The 17526-nt window shown below is 36.1% G+C and overlaps 1 protein-coding gene across 2 annotated transcripts in view; it reads right to left on the reverse strand.

Moving 5' to 3' along the window:
- VTI1A (vesicle transport through interaction with t-SNAREs 1A) overlaps window positions 1-17526 on the reverse strand; it is a 252761-nt gene that overhangs the window by 194006 nt on the left and 41229 nt on the right. For both annotated transcript variants that reach the window (XM_042817703.1, XM_042817704.1), the window contains exon 4: window positions 9698-9775. In XM_042817703.1, coding sequence (XP_042673637.1) covers window positions 9698-9775 — 78 coding nt within the window. The remainder of the gene's footprint in view (window positions 1-9697; window positions 9776-17526) is intronic.

A 17526-nucleotide genomic window follows, 5' to 3' on the forward strand; every position in this document is an offset into this window, starting at 1 on the left:
CAATGTGAAGGTCAGGAAAGCTGCAATAACAGTCTATAATAATTAATAGAGTTGTCTAATACACAGTGGATAGGTTAAGAGTAAATTGGAAAAAAAAAAAGCCTTTTGCATTCATGGGGGGCAGGCCACCAAGAAAAAACACAACAGCAAGAGCACTTAAAAAATTTAAAACTGTACTGTAAGTTACAAAGCTGTAATTGAAATCATGACAGCAACTAGAGCGGTGCTTGTTCTTAGGACTCATGGTCAATCTAGATAATTAGTGTTAATTTTACTTAATTTTATTTTTAAAAGTCACCTTTTCATAACATATGCTGGTTCCTCTCCATTGCCCACTAGAAAAAGAAGTGTAAGCCTGCAGTGCCTTTCTTCAAATACAGCCCCCCTACCCTCGAATAATATTAAAGAACAACCGGAGTTAAATATTTTAAGTCTTGTAAAAAACATCAGGAATTTAATGCTGCTACATTGATATCTCTCCAGAAAGAAAAGGAGTGGAAGAGGTATCTGGGGGGAGGGATAAATAAGGAGTTCAGAGGACAACAATCCTAAAAGTTAGACAGGAGATACTTTAAACAAAAAAAGAAAAGAAGGGACTGGGAGTGGGCACAAGGAATAGAGTGTTATAATTAAAGAACAGATGCACAGCACTGTAGTGGCACACTAGGAATGAAAAGACAAGCCTACTATGTTAGGGGAGAAGGAGAAAATAATCAGATTTCACATTTCAATGTAAAAGAGCTGCCCAACAGAAGAATTAACATGTAATTGTATTTTTTTATACACTATACTAGCCGCAGTTTGTCTAAAAGGTAAATGATAAGCCCACAGTTAGTTCAGTCCTACTGTGAGCAATCAGAATACTAAAGCATTGTGAACTCGGTACTAACATTAACTCAAAGCAGTTTCTTACCTTATTTCAGAACCTTTTCACCCAAGCCACTCTACAATGAGACCTTTTTATTTTTATTACAAATGACAATTATTTACGTGCTCTGGCTTGGGAGGCATACAGCCCTTTGACCATGAAATCGGTGCCCGACAACAGCAGCTGATGCCTTCCTGCTCCCCAGCCCTCCCCACACTCCTTCTGCCACTGCACCCCTGCTCTGAGAGGTGGGCAGGGAGGTGATTCAGTGCGTCTTGCAGCTTCAGAAACAGCTTCTATCTGAGTTACATAAGGAAGTTTTGCAAAGTGGCATGCTATCACTAGAGATTTTGTCATTCCATGTGGGCTGGATTCAAACTGAGATCTCAGGAGCTCAAAAGACAGAGCGGCACAGCCTCCACGCGATGCTGCGTACGGTGTGAGTGCCGGAACAGAGCCCGGTAATGAGAGGAAGTGTAGGTTTTATTAACAAACAGAATGGCAAACCATAATTTCTTTCAAGATCTGTTCATACCTCCTTAGGAGAATTATAATTGTGGATGCCTTGATGTTTCACTAGGGGACAAGTTCAGAATTACGCCTCAGTCCCTGTACCAGTCTTCGTTTAAACTTTAACATGCATTTTGCATCCAGTATTAAAACAGCACTGCAATCACAACCTACTCAACACACAGTCCTTAAGTACAGGAAATGGAATGTCAACAATTATTATTTTTTTTAATTATTTCTCTCTCTACCTGTTCGGTTTTGTTCTAGACAACAAATTTATTTACATCTCTTTGCTGTTGCTCTCCAAATAGAGAGAGGAAAAAAGTAACTTCTGAGGCTAACCAGGAAAAGCAGAAAATTACTAGAAGCAATGTCAAAAAAATTTAGCTGAATGATAGAGTAATTATAAGCTCCAAAAGGTATGACTCATTACGAGTTCAGTATAGCTCCTAAGCCCCATTCCTGCGCAATAACATTCTGAATTTTCTTATTTGCCTTCATAGTTTTTTCAGAAAGAAGAGCAGTTAAGTCGCAGCTTTGTTCTTTATATCTAATTAAATTTTCAGAGTAACCTACAAATTAGGAATCTGCCCGTTTATAAACCTATAATCTCTGTTTGCAAGCAAAAATGTTCCTACTATATTGCTTTACAAAAGCACAGGAGCAGACGTGCGAGCGTTGTTAAAGGGTTGAGCGAATGGATCTTGCTCTTCTGAAAATAATCTCAGAAATCAGGCTGTACAAACCCTTGCAACAACATTGTCATCTGTTTAAATACTGGGACTGTTGGGGAGGGGAGCTCAGCGGTGGTGGGAGGGCTTTCATGCAGTTACATGTTTATTTTGTTTAATTTTTTTTATTCGCCACATTACTCTGCAGCTTCAACATATTAATATCAGCTCCACAAGAAGAAGGAAAAATAAAGCATTCAGGCAACTGGTGAAAGAATCTTTATATCACAAATATCTTACTGTTTCTAAGAATTGCCTGTAATTGCCCCTAATCTGGTTACTTTACATTTCTTTGTCATCACCATTTCTAAAACTTACAAATCCTTTTCTGCAGAGCTCAGGATTCATTATTGATATGCCTGGGCATACACGTTTCAAAAAGAAGATACCAGACAAATATGTGATGTTAAAATGCCTCTAAATATACTTATTCAAATACTTCACTGGTTCAAACTCTCCACGTGAAACCCTTCAAAAATCCGACCTCTAAGTAATCTTGACTTTCCTGAGACCTCATTTTTGGCAGCAATCGGGAAACAATAAAAAAAAGCAGTTCAGATAACCTGCTTTGCTCCAGCAGCAAGGAACTGAGTATATTAATTTCAGAACATATACTGAAACATTAGAGGAACTGACCATTAAAACAGACGTTCTCTCTCTAAATATTTATGAGTCGTTTTATAACTGGAAGAAAGGTGTTCCAGAATACTGATCTCTAGTGTTACACCTACAGATCTACAGCACACACAAATAAATAATAAATATTGATACGTGAGCGTGGGTCTACTTGTGCTGTATTTTGAGTGGGTATATGATACACTATATAATACATAAGCCATTTCAGTGCTTCACACCAAAGTCAAAGCGTTAGGAAAAACTGTGTAATTCTGCCAGTGTTTCAGCACAGGTTTTAACCAAAGCAAAGCTTTCACTTTCAGTACCAGTGTACGAATGTATTTACCCTATCAAAGATTTTGTGATGCAAACAAGATTATTACTGTACCAGATTTGATCATGGTATTCTAGCAGACATCAAATAATAGGTTTTCTTTTTTTTTTTCCTTCTTTCTCTAGTGCCTTTAAAAAAAATTCCACTATCAAAGAATGTTAATTTCTTAGGTTTGATCTGGAGATTCCTATGTAAGTATACAATTATTAGGAAAAAAAGAGGCAGAACAGTGAATATTTTAAAGCAGTATAATCAATATTTTTGCTTTGTGCAGATTTCCCTGCAACAATGAACAAAAAGATCTACTTCAGATTTAGAAACTCAGCTTTAAAGGGAAAGCTAGACAACAAAAAGCAAGAAAGTACTCACCTCTTCACGTAATTTTATCAACTGCAACATGAGCGCACAAAAAAGATAAAAAGGAAAGAAATGGCAGGAAAGAAAGATCAGTTGTGTGACAGGATACAGAATTAACATTGACAATTTATCTGTTTACATGTTTAGCATTTAAAAATCACAGACAAACACATTAAAAGAACCTAAACATAGACTACATGCAGAGTTTTTTGAACGAATAAAGATCACTTTCTCACACTGTCACATTAAACAAAGAGAATAGTGTGAAATTCTCTTTTAAACCACATCTAAGACACCATCATGAAATAAAGGGGAATGACTTCATAGAAGTCTATATTATAAAGAAAAAAAAAACAAGTTTACTATTCCTCTCTGCGAAGACTGTACAGCTGAAGTGGTTTTGTGTATACAAGTTTTCAGAATGTTTTCTGTATATTTCAGTGGTGACAACTGATTTCTTATTTTACGAGCAGATCTAACTTATTAATAGATGAGTGCATCTTTACAGCATGTCACCGCTACTCTGATTTTTATATACCTTCATTTGAATGCGACTATATTGTCTGGTTTGATTATTGAACCTCACATCTATATTATCTAGTTGGATTACGGAACCTCGCATGGACACCCTTTTCCTGTTGAGAAAAAAAAAGCAGCTTAGATAAGTGGCTCGGAATGATGATTTACTGCACAGCATATTTAATAATAGACAAAGGAGTAGGGAACAACACAAAACATGTTTCCCTCAGGAAAGACTCACTCCAGGCTCTTATTCCTGGACCACTACGCAGTGTGTGTATGTATACACACATAGTGTATCTGTACATACTTATATAGCATATGCACTTATGCTTATCAATCTACACTTGTAAATTAACATGATCTAACGCTATTAATAATATTGCTCTGGCAGGTTTACCATAAAACTAAATAAAATCCAGTCTGAACATCGAGTTATGCTGTAGTACTCTCTCCATATACAGAGTGAGATAAATCATTGGTACTGGAACAAAAAGTATGATTACTCACAACAAATGTCTGCACAAGAGTGGCTCTTGGTGAAAAAATTACAGTTCTCTCCCCGATTCCAGTTGAATTCAAAATTACAACAGCTACATCATTATCTCAGTTTGTGCTGATACCTCACCTAGTTTTATAACACTCATTTTCAACACATGTGTGAGCTGAGAATGTTTACTACTGAGAAAGTCTCCTCAGCCCGAGAAGAAAAAAGGCACTTCCACTACTCTCTATTGTTTCATGTGGCTCGCCTAGGTCTGAACACAGCCTCATCCCAAAGCAGACAATGAATCCAACTATGTGTAATTACTGGGGCTACTACTGCAGGAAATCAAGCTGAAATAACGCAACTTTGCTAGAATTTGGCATAAAGAAAACCGTGCTGTCCACCAAACTGCTGCTTAAATTCAACTGCTTGGCCTGTCAGAAATTGGTCTTTCTCCAGCTGTCCCCCTCCTTTTCTCCCCAAAAAGGCAAACATCCCTTTAGAGAGGGGTGATCTGGGAGCTGATTGCATTGCTATCTTTTCTTTCGGAGGCCACCATTCTTCACTTGGCTATGATACTTAAAGGGCCAAAGTTTAAAACTACTCTCCCGCAATAGAGCCCATTTGGGCATGCCACCCTGCAGCAATCAGACGGAGTTTTAAAATGCTGCACATTTGTTTTTTCAATAGGTTCCAAACAAAAATGTTCTATCTTGTTTGTGCTGCATGGCTGAATTTAAGCTCTGCATAGGATTTGCAGCTAAGCTAAGTAATGGGAGAGGGTTTTCTTTTTCTCTTTTTTTTCCTCTCTTTTTTTTAAAAAAAAACATTGGCTGAAAGATATTCATTCAAATTAACAAAAGATGTATTTTTCCCCCATTTAACAATGCACTTGATGAAAATGTGTTACCTTTACTTCTCTATTTTTGAACATTTTCTGGCATTTTTATCACGCTCACCACCCAACGGTAAGCAGCATCAGGCCGTGCGCAGCCACCATTTTAAGTTATGATAATCAGCATATCCTTGAAACAAAGATACATATATTTTTTTTTTCAATACAGAATTCGATACAAGAGGTAATCTGGTCCTTTGTAGGCTAAAAAAAAAAAAAAAAAAAAAAATCTGGTTTACGCTGGTTTGAACCAGTGGAATCTCTTGTGGCTAAGCCTTCTGCTGTGACTAAAATCAAAACTGCGCCGCAGAGAGCGGCCGGGGCTGTGTGTGTGTGCCCGTGTGCCGGCGAGGCGCGCACCACGTGATGCACAAAACTACCCAATTTTTTTTTTTTTTTTTTTTAAAAAAAGCTGATAACGCTACTGCCGTCTCTGTCCGCATACAGATAACGAATAAATGCTGAACTCTATTAAACGCCCTTTACACATTATCGTGGGTCGAACACACAATTTTCTGAACTTATGATGACAGTCTATTTATTTTGCTATAAACCCTCGGCATGTAACGAACAGATTTGTGTCTGGTAATGATCTGCTCTGCCAGGGCTATATGAAATGATACCGACCTTCTTTAGATCTTGGGGAATTAAATTGACCAACTTCACCCCCTGGTCTGTAGCTGAAGTTTGACACACTTTATGCACAGCAAGCCCAAATCTAATATTATCAGAACTTTGTAGTCAGAAATTAAGTAGCCACAAAATATTTGTTCACCACAAATCACATACGCTGTGCATGTGCATACGGACACGCAATTTACCCTAATGCAAATTTACTTCAACATATTAATGAACACAGCTGCCAAAGAGAAAGGAGTAGTATTATATCTCAAGAAAGTTGGTAATGTCATACTTGACTATTTTGATTATTTGTGATTTAGCCCAACATCCGCTTTCTAAAAAGCATACAAATCACCACATGAAAACAGTACTGTGATTATTAAAGGGAAGCCACACCTGTAAGTACTGTATCATTGCACTGAAAAGCTCAAAACTTTCAAGGGATTTGACAATCATTGCTGGCCAGCATGACAAATAAGACTTCAAAGTAACAGAGCCCATTTAAGATCACTTCTGGAAAATAAGTAACAAGCAACGCACACAGGCTTTAGGGGATGGGGTTTTTGTTGTTGTTATTTGTATGTTCTTGATGGGAGAAGATACGTCTTCTGATTTGGAATCTCTGCATATGCCTCAATTGAATATATTTACCAGATAAAATCCAGAGGAAATTAATGTACACTAAGCAATGATTTCATTAAACAGCTTGATATCATTAACTTACTAAACAGAATTGTATGATTCTTACAACTTCTTACAAGGAGTTTCTATAAACATTACTGCAATAAAATTGGTTATATCTTGGTAAAATCACTATAAGCAAATGTATTCTAAGACATTGTCATCTACACATGATGACAGCTACTAATGGATAGCAAAGAGGAAAAAAAAAAAAAAAAAAAGAAGTGGAAAGACCAATCATCATTAGCCAATTCTTCACTCTGATCTTGTACTTCAATGTTTCTTCTTGTGAGAATAACTGGAAACTCATACCTATGTATTCTACCCTGTTCAGTACAGCTTTTAACTTGGCTGTAACTCTGCCTTTAAAACTCAACTAAAAACCAGAAGTTGAATTAAAAAAAAAATTGTTTATTTTCCCAGCAATGCCTCATTTAGTTCTAGATACTCCCATATCAGCCATTCTACAATATTTGTCTTCTCCTTCCATAAAAAACATATAAATTTTTATCATGGCAAAGACCATACTTGAAATATACTGCTCATATCTGTTTCCCTTGGGTAACATCCAAGTGTAACCAGACATTCAGCATTTCTATTAGCAGATTTTACCAACATTTCTGGATTGCTACAGGAACAATCTTTTCTTCAATGATTCCTCCATCATGAGAGGATTGCCTCCTCTCACTCTGTAGCAAAGTTTGCTGACTGAATTGGAGAACAAAGCCCAGCGTCTTTTAGTTTAACTAATTTAACTGAAACTATTTGAGAAGGAAAAATCCTCTAATAATAGTTTGAGGGTCAGACTATGTATATGCATTCCCAACTGACAAAATTAAAGCAAGAATTTGAAATGCCTTCCAATATTTTATATGGCTACAGGTAATACTTGATCATACCTTCTTCATCTAGTCCAATTCTATTAAAAGAGTAATGAGTGACAGTGTGGTAGACTTGGAGTTACTGATCTAGATATTTTGAGGTAATACGTTGCTGACTGTACAGTAATACTCAAGCCTTACACTACACTGATTTGGATAACTTCACATTCAGACAAGGTCAATATAAGGCTGAATTCGTGTACTATATGATTGCATCTGTAACTAAAAGCAAGAAAGATAAGTAGACATATAAATCATGACATCTCATAAGGAAAAGTGTGTGGTTGATTACTGGAATAATGCAATAAATGATATCTTTTGATATCTTGATTGATATATTGGCCTTCATATTATGAAAAGAACAGAAGCGATTCCTTTACGATAATATTTCATAGTATCTTTCAAGGAAGAAAATAAAGAATTCCAGAATTTCCAAAGGTATGGGGGTAGGAATTTCAAGTTGGGTCATAAAAAATGAGCTTATTTACCTATCAGACTAAATAAAACACTAATAACCTAAAAAATTGTGTTCAATTTAAGAAGTGGCCATTGGATGAAAAAAAAAAAATAATCATGTTGATAAATGCTTGTAATTATCATTTCATTTCTTGAGATGAAACCATATTTCTTCCATCAGATTTCAAAAAGAAATCATAGGTTGCAAAAAGTGCACATAGACCAGTTATTTAACCATTCCTTAAAAAGTGAAAATAAAATATTTTATCTCATCCCTACACATAAGATATTCTGTTAAAAGTGAAGCTTCTTATCACAATTGCCCTTTTATGTCTGAATTCACACATTTTTTTTTTCTTGAAATGTAAAAATAGCAGCACCTTAAAAGAAATAAAATTAGAATTTTAACACTTTTAGAGTACAGAGTTTATGTTCATGACACACAGACCATCAAACTCTTCCCTTAAATTCTCCTTTCTGCAAATTCATATTTAGGGATAAAAAAAGGTCTTCCTATTATTTAAATTTTGGAACTCTTTCTTGCTATATATCAAAATATAAATACCTTCTACGTTGAACTTAAACATAGATATTACATCTGCTATGCAATAAGTTCTGCAGATAAATTGCATCCTGTGTATAATTAATTAACATATGTATTACAGTCTCCCACAGAGTTTAACATTTACACAGCACTTTCAAAATACTGTATAACACTGAGGCTTAAGAGGTCTATGCTTATCCATTTTATTAGAATAAGTCTCCAAGTCTAACTTGTCTACCCTTACTGAGCTTATATTAAGGTAGAAGATATAAAAATTTCAGAACACGGTTCTGCTCTGTTTCCTTACTTAATATTGAAGCAGAAAGTATTCTAAAAAGCTTTACTTTCACTACAAAAATAATTAAAATTCTATCTTATCAGAAAACTTTCAACAAATTTCTCACTCAAAATGCACAATTTTCATTGTAACTGAGCTGATTTGTCATAAAAGAAACATTCAGCTTTCAGACAGAGCTTGTCAAACAAGTTCAGCACCAAAAGAAATATTAACAGCTGGGTCAAATTACTCTGAATATAAAGTTCCCTTCAGAAAGGAGGATCTTCACTGTAGTGTTCAAAGCAACATGAGTACAAGGTATCATGAAAACCTGAGGATTATCATGCTTTCCATCATTAAAAGAGTTGGATAGCTCTCCGCATTCTAGCACAACATACATCATGAAAACATGCTTTCATAAGCACAACTCAAGTTTTTGGTACAGGGAGAAAAAGTCTGTTTAGGGTAGGAATCGTACAAGGAAACAAAGCGGTGCACAGCCTAAGTCTGAGAGTGTGTTTCCATTTGTTTTGCCTGCCAGTGTTGATTTAATTATACTGCATTATTATCAAAGCAGCATTATGTACTTTTTTTATTCCTTTTACATGTGTTTGAGGTGAAGACCTTGGCTTTGTCGGCAAACAGCGTGTTTCAAGTTATTTCTAAAGTACTAAATAATAAAGAAAAGAGAATAAAAGATTTTTTTTAAGATAGCAGACAGTGATCACAAGTTAAAGGGTTAAATGTAAGATCTCCAAGAAACATTTTGAAGTTGATTAAGACCCCAGCTTTGCATTAAACAGTATCACTTCCACATGAGTTGTTGCTAATGCTGTTAAGGAGCAGCTTGAGAAGCCCAGTGTGCCAGTGACCTCCTTCACCCTCCAGCCACCCACTAGGGCTTCTTGATTAGCATCCTACCTGGTTCTCTGAGGAATTCCCGTCATCCCCTAGGAGCTCATTCCGCACCTCATCACTGTAGGCGATCCGTGACCTTTTCTGTAAAACAAAAAGAAAAAAGGGTTAGGAAGTAAAGCTCCAAAGCCATTGGTATCAAGACTGATCATCTTAAACCTCGAGAGCCCCCTAATGGATACCTATTTGATTTAAAAAACAAAAAACAAACAAAAAAAAAACCCTGCAATTAAAAGTTATAAAAAAGTTTGTCAACAGCTGTATTTTGATAAATCTGCATGGCAAAAGCTTACAATTTCTAAGAGAGTCACATCTGCAATATTTCATTTCATTTAGACAAAAGCAGCTTAAATAATGCTCAAGACAAATCATGTGTGACCCAAGTTCTAATAATAAGGCAATAAAAACTCATAGCAGAAGCACTGAAGGAACATGTAGGAACAAAAGTAATTTTCCCAAGAGAGACTTGCTAGTAATATTGCAGTGATGCCATTACATAGAAAAGGAGAATTCCTTTCCTATTTACCAAAAAACAGGGAGAAAAAAAGAAAAAAGAAAAAGAAGTGTGAACAATAGACATCTGAACAAAACTGGTTGAAATTACAGATGTAGAAAATGATAAAGCTTTTCCTTTACTGCTAAGACCTCCACAGAAAGTACCAGAAATCAAGTCCTAAAATACGGGTTAGAAAACAGCAGCACAAGGAAACACCAGATTACAGCAGATCATGGGAACACCAAAACCAGTGATGGCCACTTATCAGTTAGGACAGACCACAATTAATGAGCATAAGATTTTCTCAGGAGCCAATTTCTATATTAACTAGAGCAAGTGGTGAGCAACTGAGCAAATGACTGAAGATTACCAAGGCAGCACAGCATTTACTGGACAAGTGGGAAAGTCCATAAAAGCTGGACTGATATTCTTATTAATCCCTCTGTCAGTTGATTACCAGACTCTTAGCTAACACTCCTGCATTCACCACTGAAAGAAAGTATTTTTAACATATTGTCTAAAATATTTTCATGTTTGAGTGTGGATATGATCAGTCTTACTCTCCATCATGGGAAGAACTCCGGAGGCAGCCAGAACTGGGCTTCTAGGCTCGTTTTAGTTGCTGTAAGCTTCCCTCCCACTCCACCATGGAACTCACTATCAGTAGGAACTCAGCACAAAGAAAACCCCCCTCAAACCTTCCCTAATCAGACAATTGTGCTAAAAATTTCTGATTTTTAAGACCAAAGCACAGAAAACAACCCATTAGAAATACACTGAGCACAGGGAAATTCATTATCTTTGTGACAAGGAAGTGGGGAAACAGGACATCCCTTCTACTATGAAACTAGCAGTTGAGTAGCCTTGCATTGGTCATCTGAGAGCAACACATCTTAGCTTTTGATCTTGCATAGCTCATCCTTCATTACACCTTCACCACAACAATGCTTACCGGTTTGTGATTCAGTTGCTAGTGCTCAGATCTAGATTATATACTAAGGCTAACAGCTGTACCTCGCAAGGACAAAGCATACCATGGTCCAACTACAAGAGATGAATTATGCCAAATCTTTTGGAGATCTCAGCCGTCACAGTTTCATACTAACCAAGCTAAAAGTACTCTACAGCATTAAAGGAAATGAGAACCTTTAAACAGGCTGTGGTATCAGAGCTGCCTGTTTAAATTATTCATTTCATCACTATGGGGGACTAAAACACTCCACAGCATGTAAGAATATCATATGGAGATAGGTTTTGTTTTTCTCTTTTTTCACCAAAAAGCCAACAAATTGGCATAGATTGCTCAATTACATTATTTTCCTATTTTTATTTTATATACATCAAACAAGAAAGGAAATTACAAATATATACCAATAAATATCTACTCTTCTTTTCTGATTGAGATTCGGTCTCCCCACTTGAGTCCAGTACCTCAACTGCACAGTCTCTGCCACTTCTACAAAATTACTCAGCCCAATTGATTCTGCTATTGTTACATTCATTTGTCATTATTAGACTAAGATGTGGAGCATGATGCTTCATGAGCATGTTCTCCAGTGAACGAGTTGCCTAATTATATTGGACACTGAGATGGTCCATGGTTACACATCATTTATTTGAAACATTTAAGTGGCTGATATTCTCATTCACAAGAGACTGCATGAAGGAAAGGAAAAAGAATATTCTTCATGAGAAAGAAATAAATCTTAACAGCAATGCAGTTTCTAAAGGCCTTTTATAATCCTTTATATCAACGTGACTGAGCTTAATAAATATATTCGTATCATTGTTCCTTTATTGCAATAATCTGTCATGATTAGAAAATCAGCAATTATATTAAAAGAAATAACCCTCTGACTACAATTAGGTGTAACTCTTTGGCATAATCAATAAATAATTTGATATTACTTTTGATCACAGTTTCACTACTAAACGAATCAATAATATAAAAGGAAAAGCCTTTGAACTAAAGTGTCCATTTGTTCTTTCAGAATTTGCCCAAAATATCAATACATTCATATCTTCAATTACCATTCTTATTTTTATTAAGGTAACACTGGTAACACTTTCAAGCATAGCTTTCAAAAAGTGACAATGAAATTGTTCATCCAAACTTGGCAATAAAGTGAGTTTTAGATTTTTTTTTTTTAGTTCATAACTAACAGCTGTTTATAAATATGTACTTTAGCCAAATGCAAGAATGATAGTTTGAGCTGGAAATGTCACACACTGCTACAGTTTGAAGGAACCCAATTCATAATGCATTTTATAAATAGTTAATGACTTCTATACATAAGCTAACCAGGCAAATCAAGAAATTGTCAACATTTTTAGTCTTAGTTGTCAGTTACCACTGTCTACTTTATATGTATGCTTCTAGAAAAGACAGAAGCTTTACAGAGTTTGTAATCCACGGAATTTCTGGGCAGCTCAGTATAGGCTATCGCTTCTATGTGCAGTTTTTCTTCTATAAAAATCTGTCACACGGAGAAGTTTTCCTTGTATTTTGTATTTTCTTGTGCATACACACACCAGAAGTCTCAGCACACAAGCGCTTTTACCCCTGTCTACACATCCCCATTCAAAGCCAGCACGCAGACGAACACACCACCACACAAAAGGGTTAAGCTACTTTCTGTAAAACTTCAAGACAGATAAAGTTTCAGGGACTGTTTTAAATGTACTACAGTATCCAGACCTTCTGACAAGGAAGAATTTCTGATTCCAAGCAGATCTCTCTTGGTTTATGAACAGGATTTTTGCATACTGATTGGGTGATTTTCTTAAAGCCCTGTTCAAACAGATACACTTGCTCAGTTCTGTCTGGCAATTTGGCTTTAAACAATCCATCTACTTGACCCAAGCCTTAACATTTCCCAATAGAACTGAATGTGTTCATGGGCAAGCACAGCTAAATTAGAATTGAAATGAATTAACTCAGCTTAAACTAATTAAGATCTGTGATCTGCAGCACCACCCCCTGTATGATTCTACATGTGAAGCAGGGTACATGTAACCAGACTGAGAATTCTTCTACACTACTAATCTGAGTTTAACAATGAAGTTTGTCTATTACTAAAGCATATGAGAAGTTAATTTCCACGGCCTACACATGGCAAAGCAATTGCTTAAATTGCCTCACCTGGGAATTTAATACAATGTTATCATCAGACCAGCCACACTGTAAATAGATTTATAATGCTTTCCATGTGCTAGGCTAGGTTGCATATGAATTAAGTAATGATCTGGTATTACAATACAATCAGCTAGTTCCCACACCTGGCAGACAGGATATTTTGCTAAATTACTACCTATACAGATACATCACAACATAAAAACAGAAAAGGCGATGGGAAGAAAAACAATCTACATGGTGTATGACCAATTTTTACACGGTACCCAAATAAGATGTAGATGGAAAGAGGTATCCAAAATAATCTGTTTCCAACATCTGTACAACACAGTGCATACTTATTCATTTCTATTCAATTTTGGCCTAATTTTCCGCATTCTATACTTTAATTACTCATCCATACTCTGAAACGTTCCCATTAGCAAAGGCCACAACTAGCCAATGCCCCTTTACTCCAACACACTTTCAGCAATCAGCCAAATAATTGATATAAAGTGTATTTTCATACCTGAGCTGCAGAATAGCATTCCTTCTAAATGCTAAGCAGGCCCCTGAGCAGAGAACTAAACCAAGGTGCATTTCAGAGAAAAAGCCCAACAAACCTCTCCATTTTTCAGCCTCAGTGTTTTAAGAATGGATTAAAAAGACTTTTCTGTAAAAAGTGTAAACCAACAAAAGGGCTTATTTACCTACAAACATCTGTTTTCTTTAGAATTTCCTACTATATACATATGGTTTAAAAAAAACAAAAAATAAAAAGTCTTCCAGCATCTGTTTGGTCCTGCTCTAGATGTAAATAAATACATAAGATTAGCCTAACCAGAATTATTCCATAATTCCTAGGAATACATTATACCATTGTATTTGGTTTTGTGCTGTTTGAGAGTGGTCACTTTTACCACTGCTCTTGTTAAAATAAGGTGAAAAGTGACCTGGTCTCCAAATGGACTGTGAGGTACTGCAGATTGTAGACCTTGACCTCACTGATGAGATACCTTAAGTAATTTTTGCTGGACAGAAATGGAAAAGTTAGTTTTAAAATTTGGAAGAAAAGTAACCTTGCCTAACAGTCTTAAAGCTTTTATTTGACCAACAATACAATAACACTTCTTCAGAAACAAAATAAATGAAATTGCTCAAAAATTGTGTTCAAACTTCTGTTTCCAAAATTTCTGTGTTTCTCTGTAAGGATTACACGTAAACAACAGATAAGATACTTCACACTGACATTAGAAGGGCGTTCTCCTGTTCCTAAATAGCCTATTTTTTATAGGATAAGGTGGATAAGAAGCAGGAAACTGATTACGTAGAGTCAATATATGACACAATGTAATGCTGGAATTTTAAGCATTTCCTTATGGATATAAAACAACAAATATATTTCTGGCCTAAGGGAGGTAAACTATTTTACAAAACTTATGAAACATTTCACTGGAAGCATCAATGCAGCAGCAGATGTCAGCTAGCAAAAGTCAATGTCTAAGGCACTCTCACTCTTGTCTTTTCTCTCTCACACACACACATACACACAAAAAAAAAGGTTGCAGGGAACTGTGAAAGAGAAAATACAACTTAAAACCTGTATTCTGCCACTCTGACAAATGTAGTTTTCCTCCAACAACAGGGACAAATCAAACATAAGTGCTAATGTGAAACTAATACAGAGATGCTATGAGACATTTTAAATAGAAGTTACGGGTCCATAAATCTTTGCTAATCTTCATCAAACACTTTTAATTTCATTATGGGGTGAGGGCAGAGAGGAGAGTTAAGCAAAACTCAATTTGCATACAACATGAATGTTGTTGAGCATACCAATAATAAATGTTGGTAAAGGAAAAATGGAGTGTCTAACCCAGTGGACAATGTGTGTCACCAACACTGCTGATGCTTAAGCAGCCTGTGTGACTGCATGAGTTGTGGTTAAGAAGGAAACGTGTGATCTGGGAGGGAATTGTAACTCACTGCTTGTGTTAAAGGAGTAACAGTGGATGATTTCTGTTGTGAAAAGACAATCTGTATTGACAAAACCAGCTCATATTTAGTTGAGTTCTGCTTTTTAAACTTCGTAACGCAGATAAGAAAAGATTTTTCAAAATTCAGGAGACTGGAACTAAATGTCCCGGTCACCCTTACGTTTTTTTCAGATGATGTTCAAAAATTCCCTACCACCACTTCCAATTTAACCAGAAAACATCAAAAGGGTGATATGAAATACCCCAGTATAAAGAAATACTACCGTTACAAACCAAAGTATGGAAAATTTCAGATAAGGAGTGCTTTGGCTTGGACAACACTCTCCAGATATAACAATAAATAATTCCCCTTAGCCCAGTGCTCATGACAATATATATATATTTTACACATTAAAACAATTCCTCTTTTTCCCGTTTGAACTACAACTAAATCTTACTAAATCTTGGTCCCTATGCATTTATGCATACACTACTTCACTCTTTATCAGAATTCAGTTTCTCAAAGGTGCTTTCAGCTTTAGGCTGTTCTGTGTAACAGTTTGTCTGCCTTCTTACCTATGTGCCATCGTCTCCAAAAGAATAAAAAAACCAACAGTCAGGGATCAATTAATGCATGAAAGTAATTAAAAAGTACTGCAAATTTAACTATAACTTCTCTTTCCGTCAAAGTAGTTGCTGCTTTTTGCTCTGCCCACTTGTATATAATATACCATCCACCTTACCCACGTTTGCTAGTGTGTTCCTCTAATATGCTTTTCAGTACTCCAATTTTATATAACTCCTTTCTATTGATTCCTCCAAGTGACCATCATTAAACTATAGTATATAATTCTGAGAACTATCTCTATACATCTATGGAGCTGACTAAGTTAATCACCTTGCCTATTTAGTTAATGGAAATTCCTGTAAATGGTGTTCAGAATCACTTGTGTTCATTACTGATCAGACTCACTTTTCTGAAATGTCAGAAGTACTGCTAGGCACTCCCTCTGTGCTTGAAGTTGGCTTGTGTGAGCGCAGTTTGTCTTGATATGTATAGCAATCATTAGCATATATTTGCCCAATTTTTGACAAAGGTTTTGCACAACTTGCAGGCCCTCATCACAGCCACTTCAACCAGCAAAGCTGGAAGAAAATGAGAGTAAGACTGGAGAGGAAAGAAAACCCTTTCTCCTCAAACAGCAGTTTGAAAACTAACTTACCTTCACAAGCTGTCTTATTTCCTTCTTTCTTTCTATGCCTATCACCATGCAATTCCACCAAATCATTTACCAATAAATGCTATTTAGAGGACAAGTAGGAACTACACAACAGCATCACATACTCCAGACTGCCTGCTCAACAGACTTTTTTTGCTTTGTAGGAGGCCCCTCATTACAAAAGATGTTTCCTAAATCTTGGAAAACCAAGATAAACTTCAGTGCCTTGGAACAATGAAGAGATAAACAGAGAATATGAAATTGTGGAGCCATGCTTCCAAGTGGACAGGACACAGGACATCTATGCTGTGAGGGCAAACCTTCAAAGAGTGCTCCCACAGTGAGGCAGCAAGAAGAAAGTTAGGGAGGATAAGAACTAATTAGCTCATGCTATTGGAAAGCATGATTAAGAATCTCAAATAAATCAAAACATGAAATGATCAGAAAATACCTTTGTTTCAGTCAGTATTTCCACCTGAAGCCTAAGTTTCTGTTGCCAACACTAATAGGACATCTGCAGGTACATTCCACCAGCTTCTCCCTTTTCCAAAAATAATACTTCCTCCAAGTAATACTTCCTCCATTAGTTAGTTCACTGTCCTTATCAGCCTGTAGCCATACTCTCTGATTAAATGCTAAAAAAGATCATTAACTTACAAAAACCTGTAATTGGGATGAAGAAACTGCCATTCTTGGATGCTACAGCCATTGCACTCAGCTCTTCCAATCTTTGGGTATCTAGCAGTGGGTAAAGCCTAGGACAGTTAGCATGTTTTATCTTTTAGGCTCTTTTGTTAAAAGTACAATTTTGCTACAGAGCTTAGTTCTATTAATAATGTATTTTGGCCACTGAGAACTCAAAGAGTGAAAAAAAACCAAAACCAAAAGGAAACCATAAAGACAGATTTTGGATACTTAGAATTAGGGCAAAGCAGATGAATGAAGTTTCCAAAACAGCTGAATCGCCCCACCTAAATTTGTACCACTCTGATAGGATCTATTTTAAACTTAGGAATCTTAAGCTGGTCTTT

Source organism: Centrocercus urophasianus, unplaced genomic scaffold (assembly GCF_019232065.1).
Source record: "Centrocercus urophasianus isolate 14NV4802_14NV808 unplaced genomic scaffold, USGS_Curo_1.0 seq_17, whole genome shotgun sequence".
Lineage (NCBI taxonomy): Eukaryota > Metazoa > Chordata > Aves > Galliformes > Phasianidae > Centrocercus > Centrocercus urophasianus.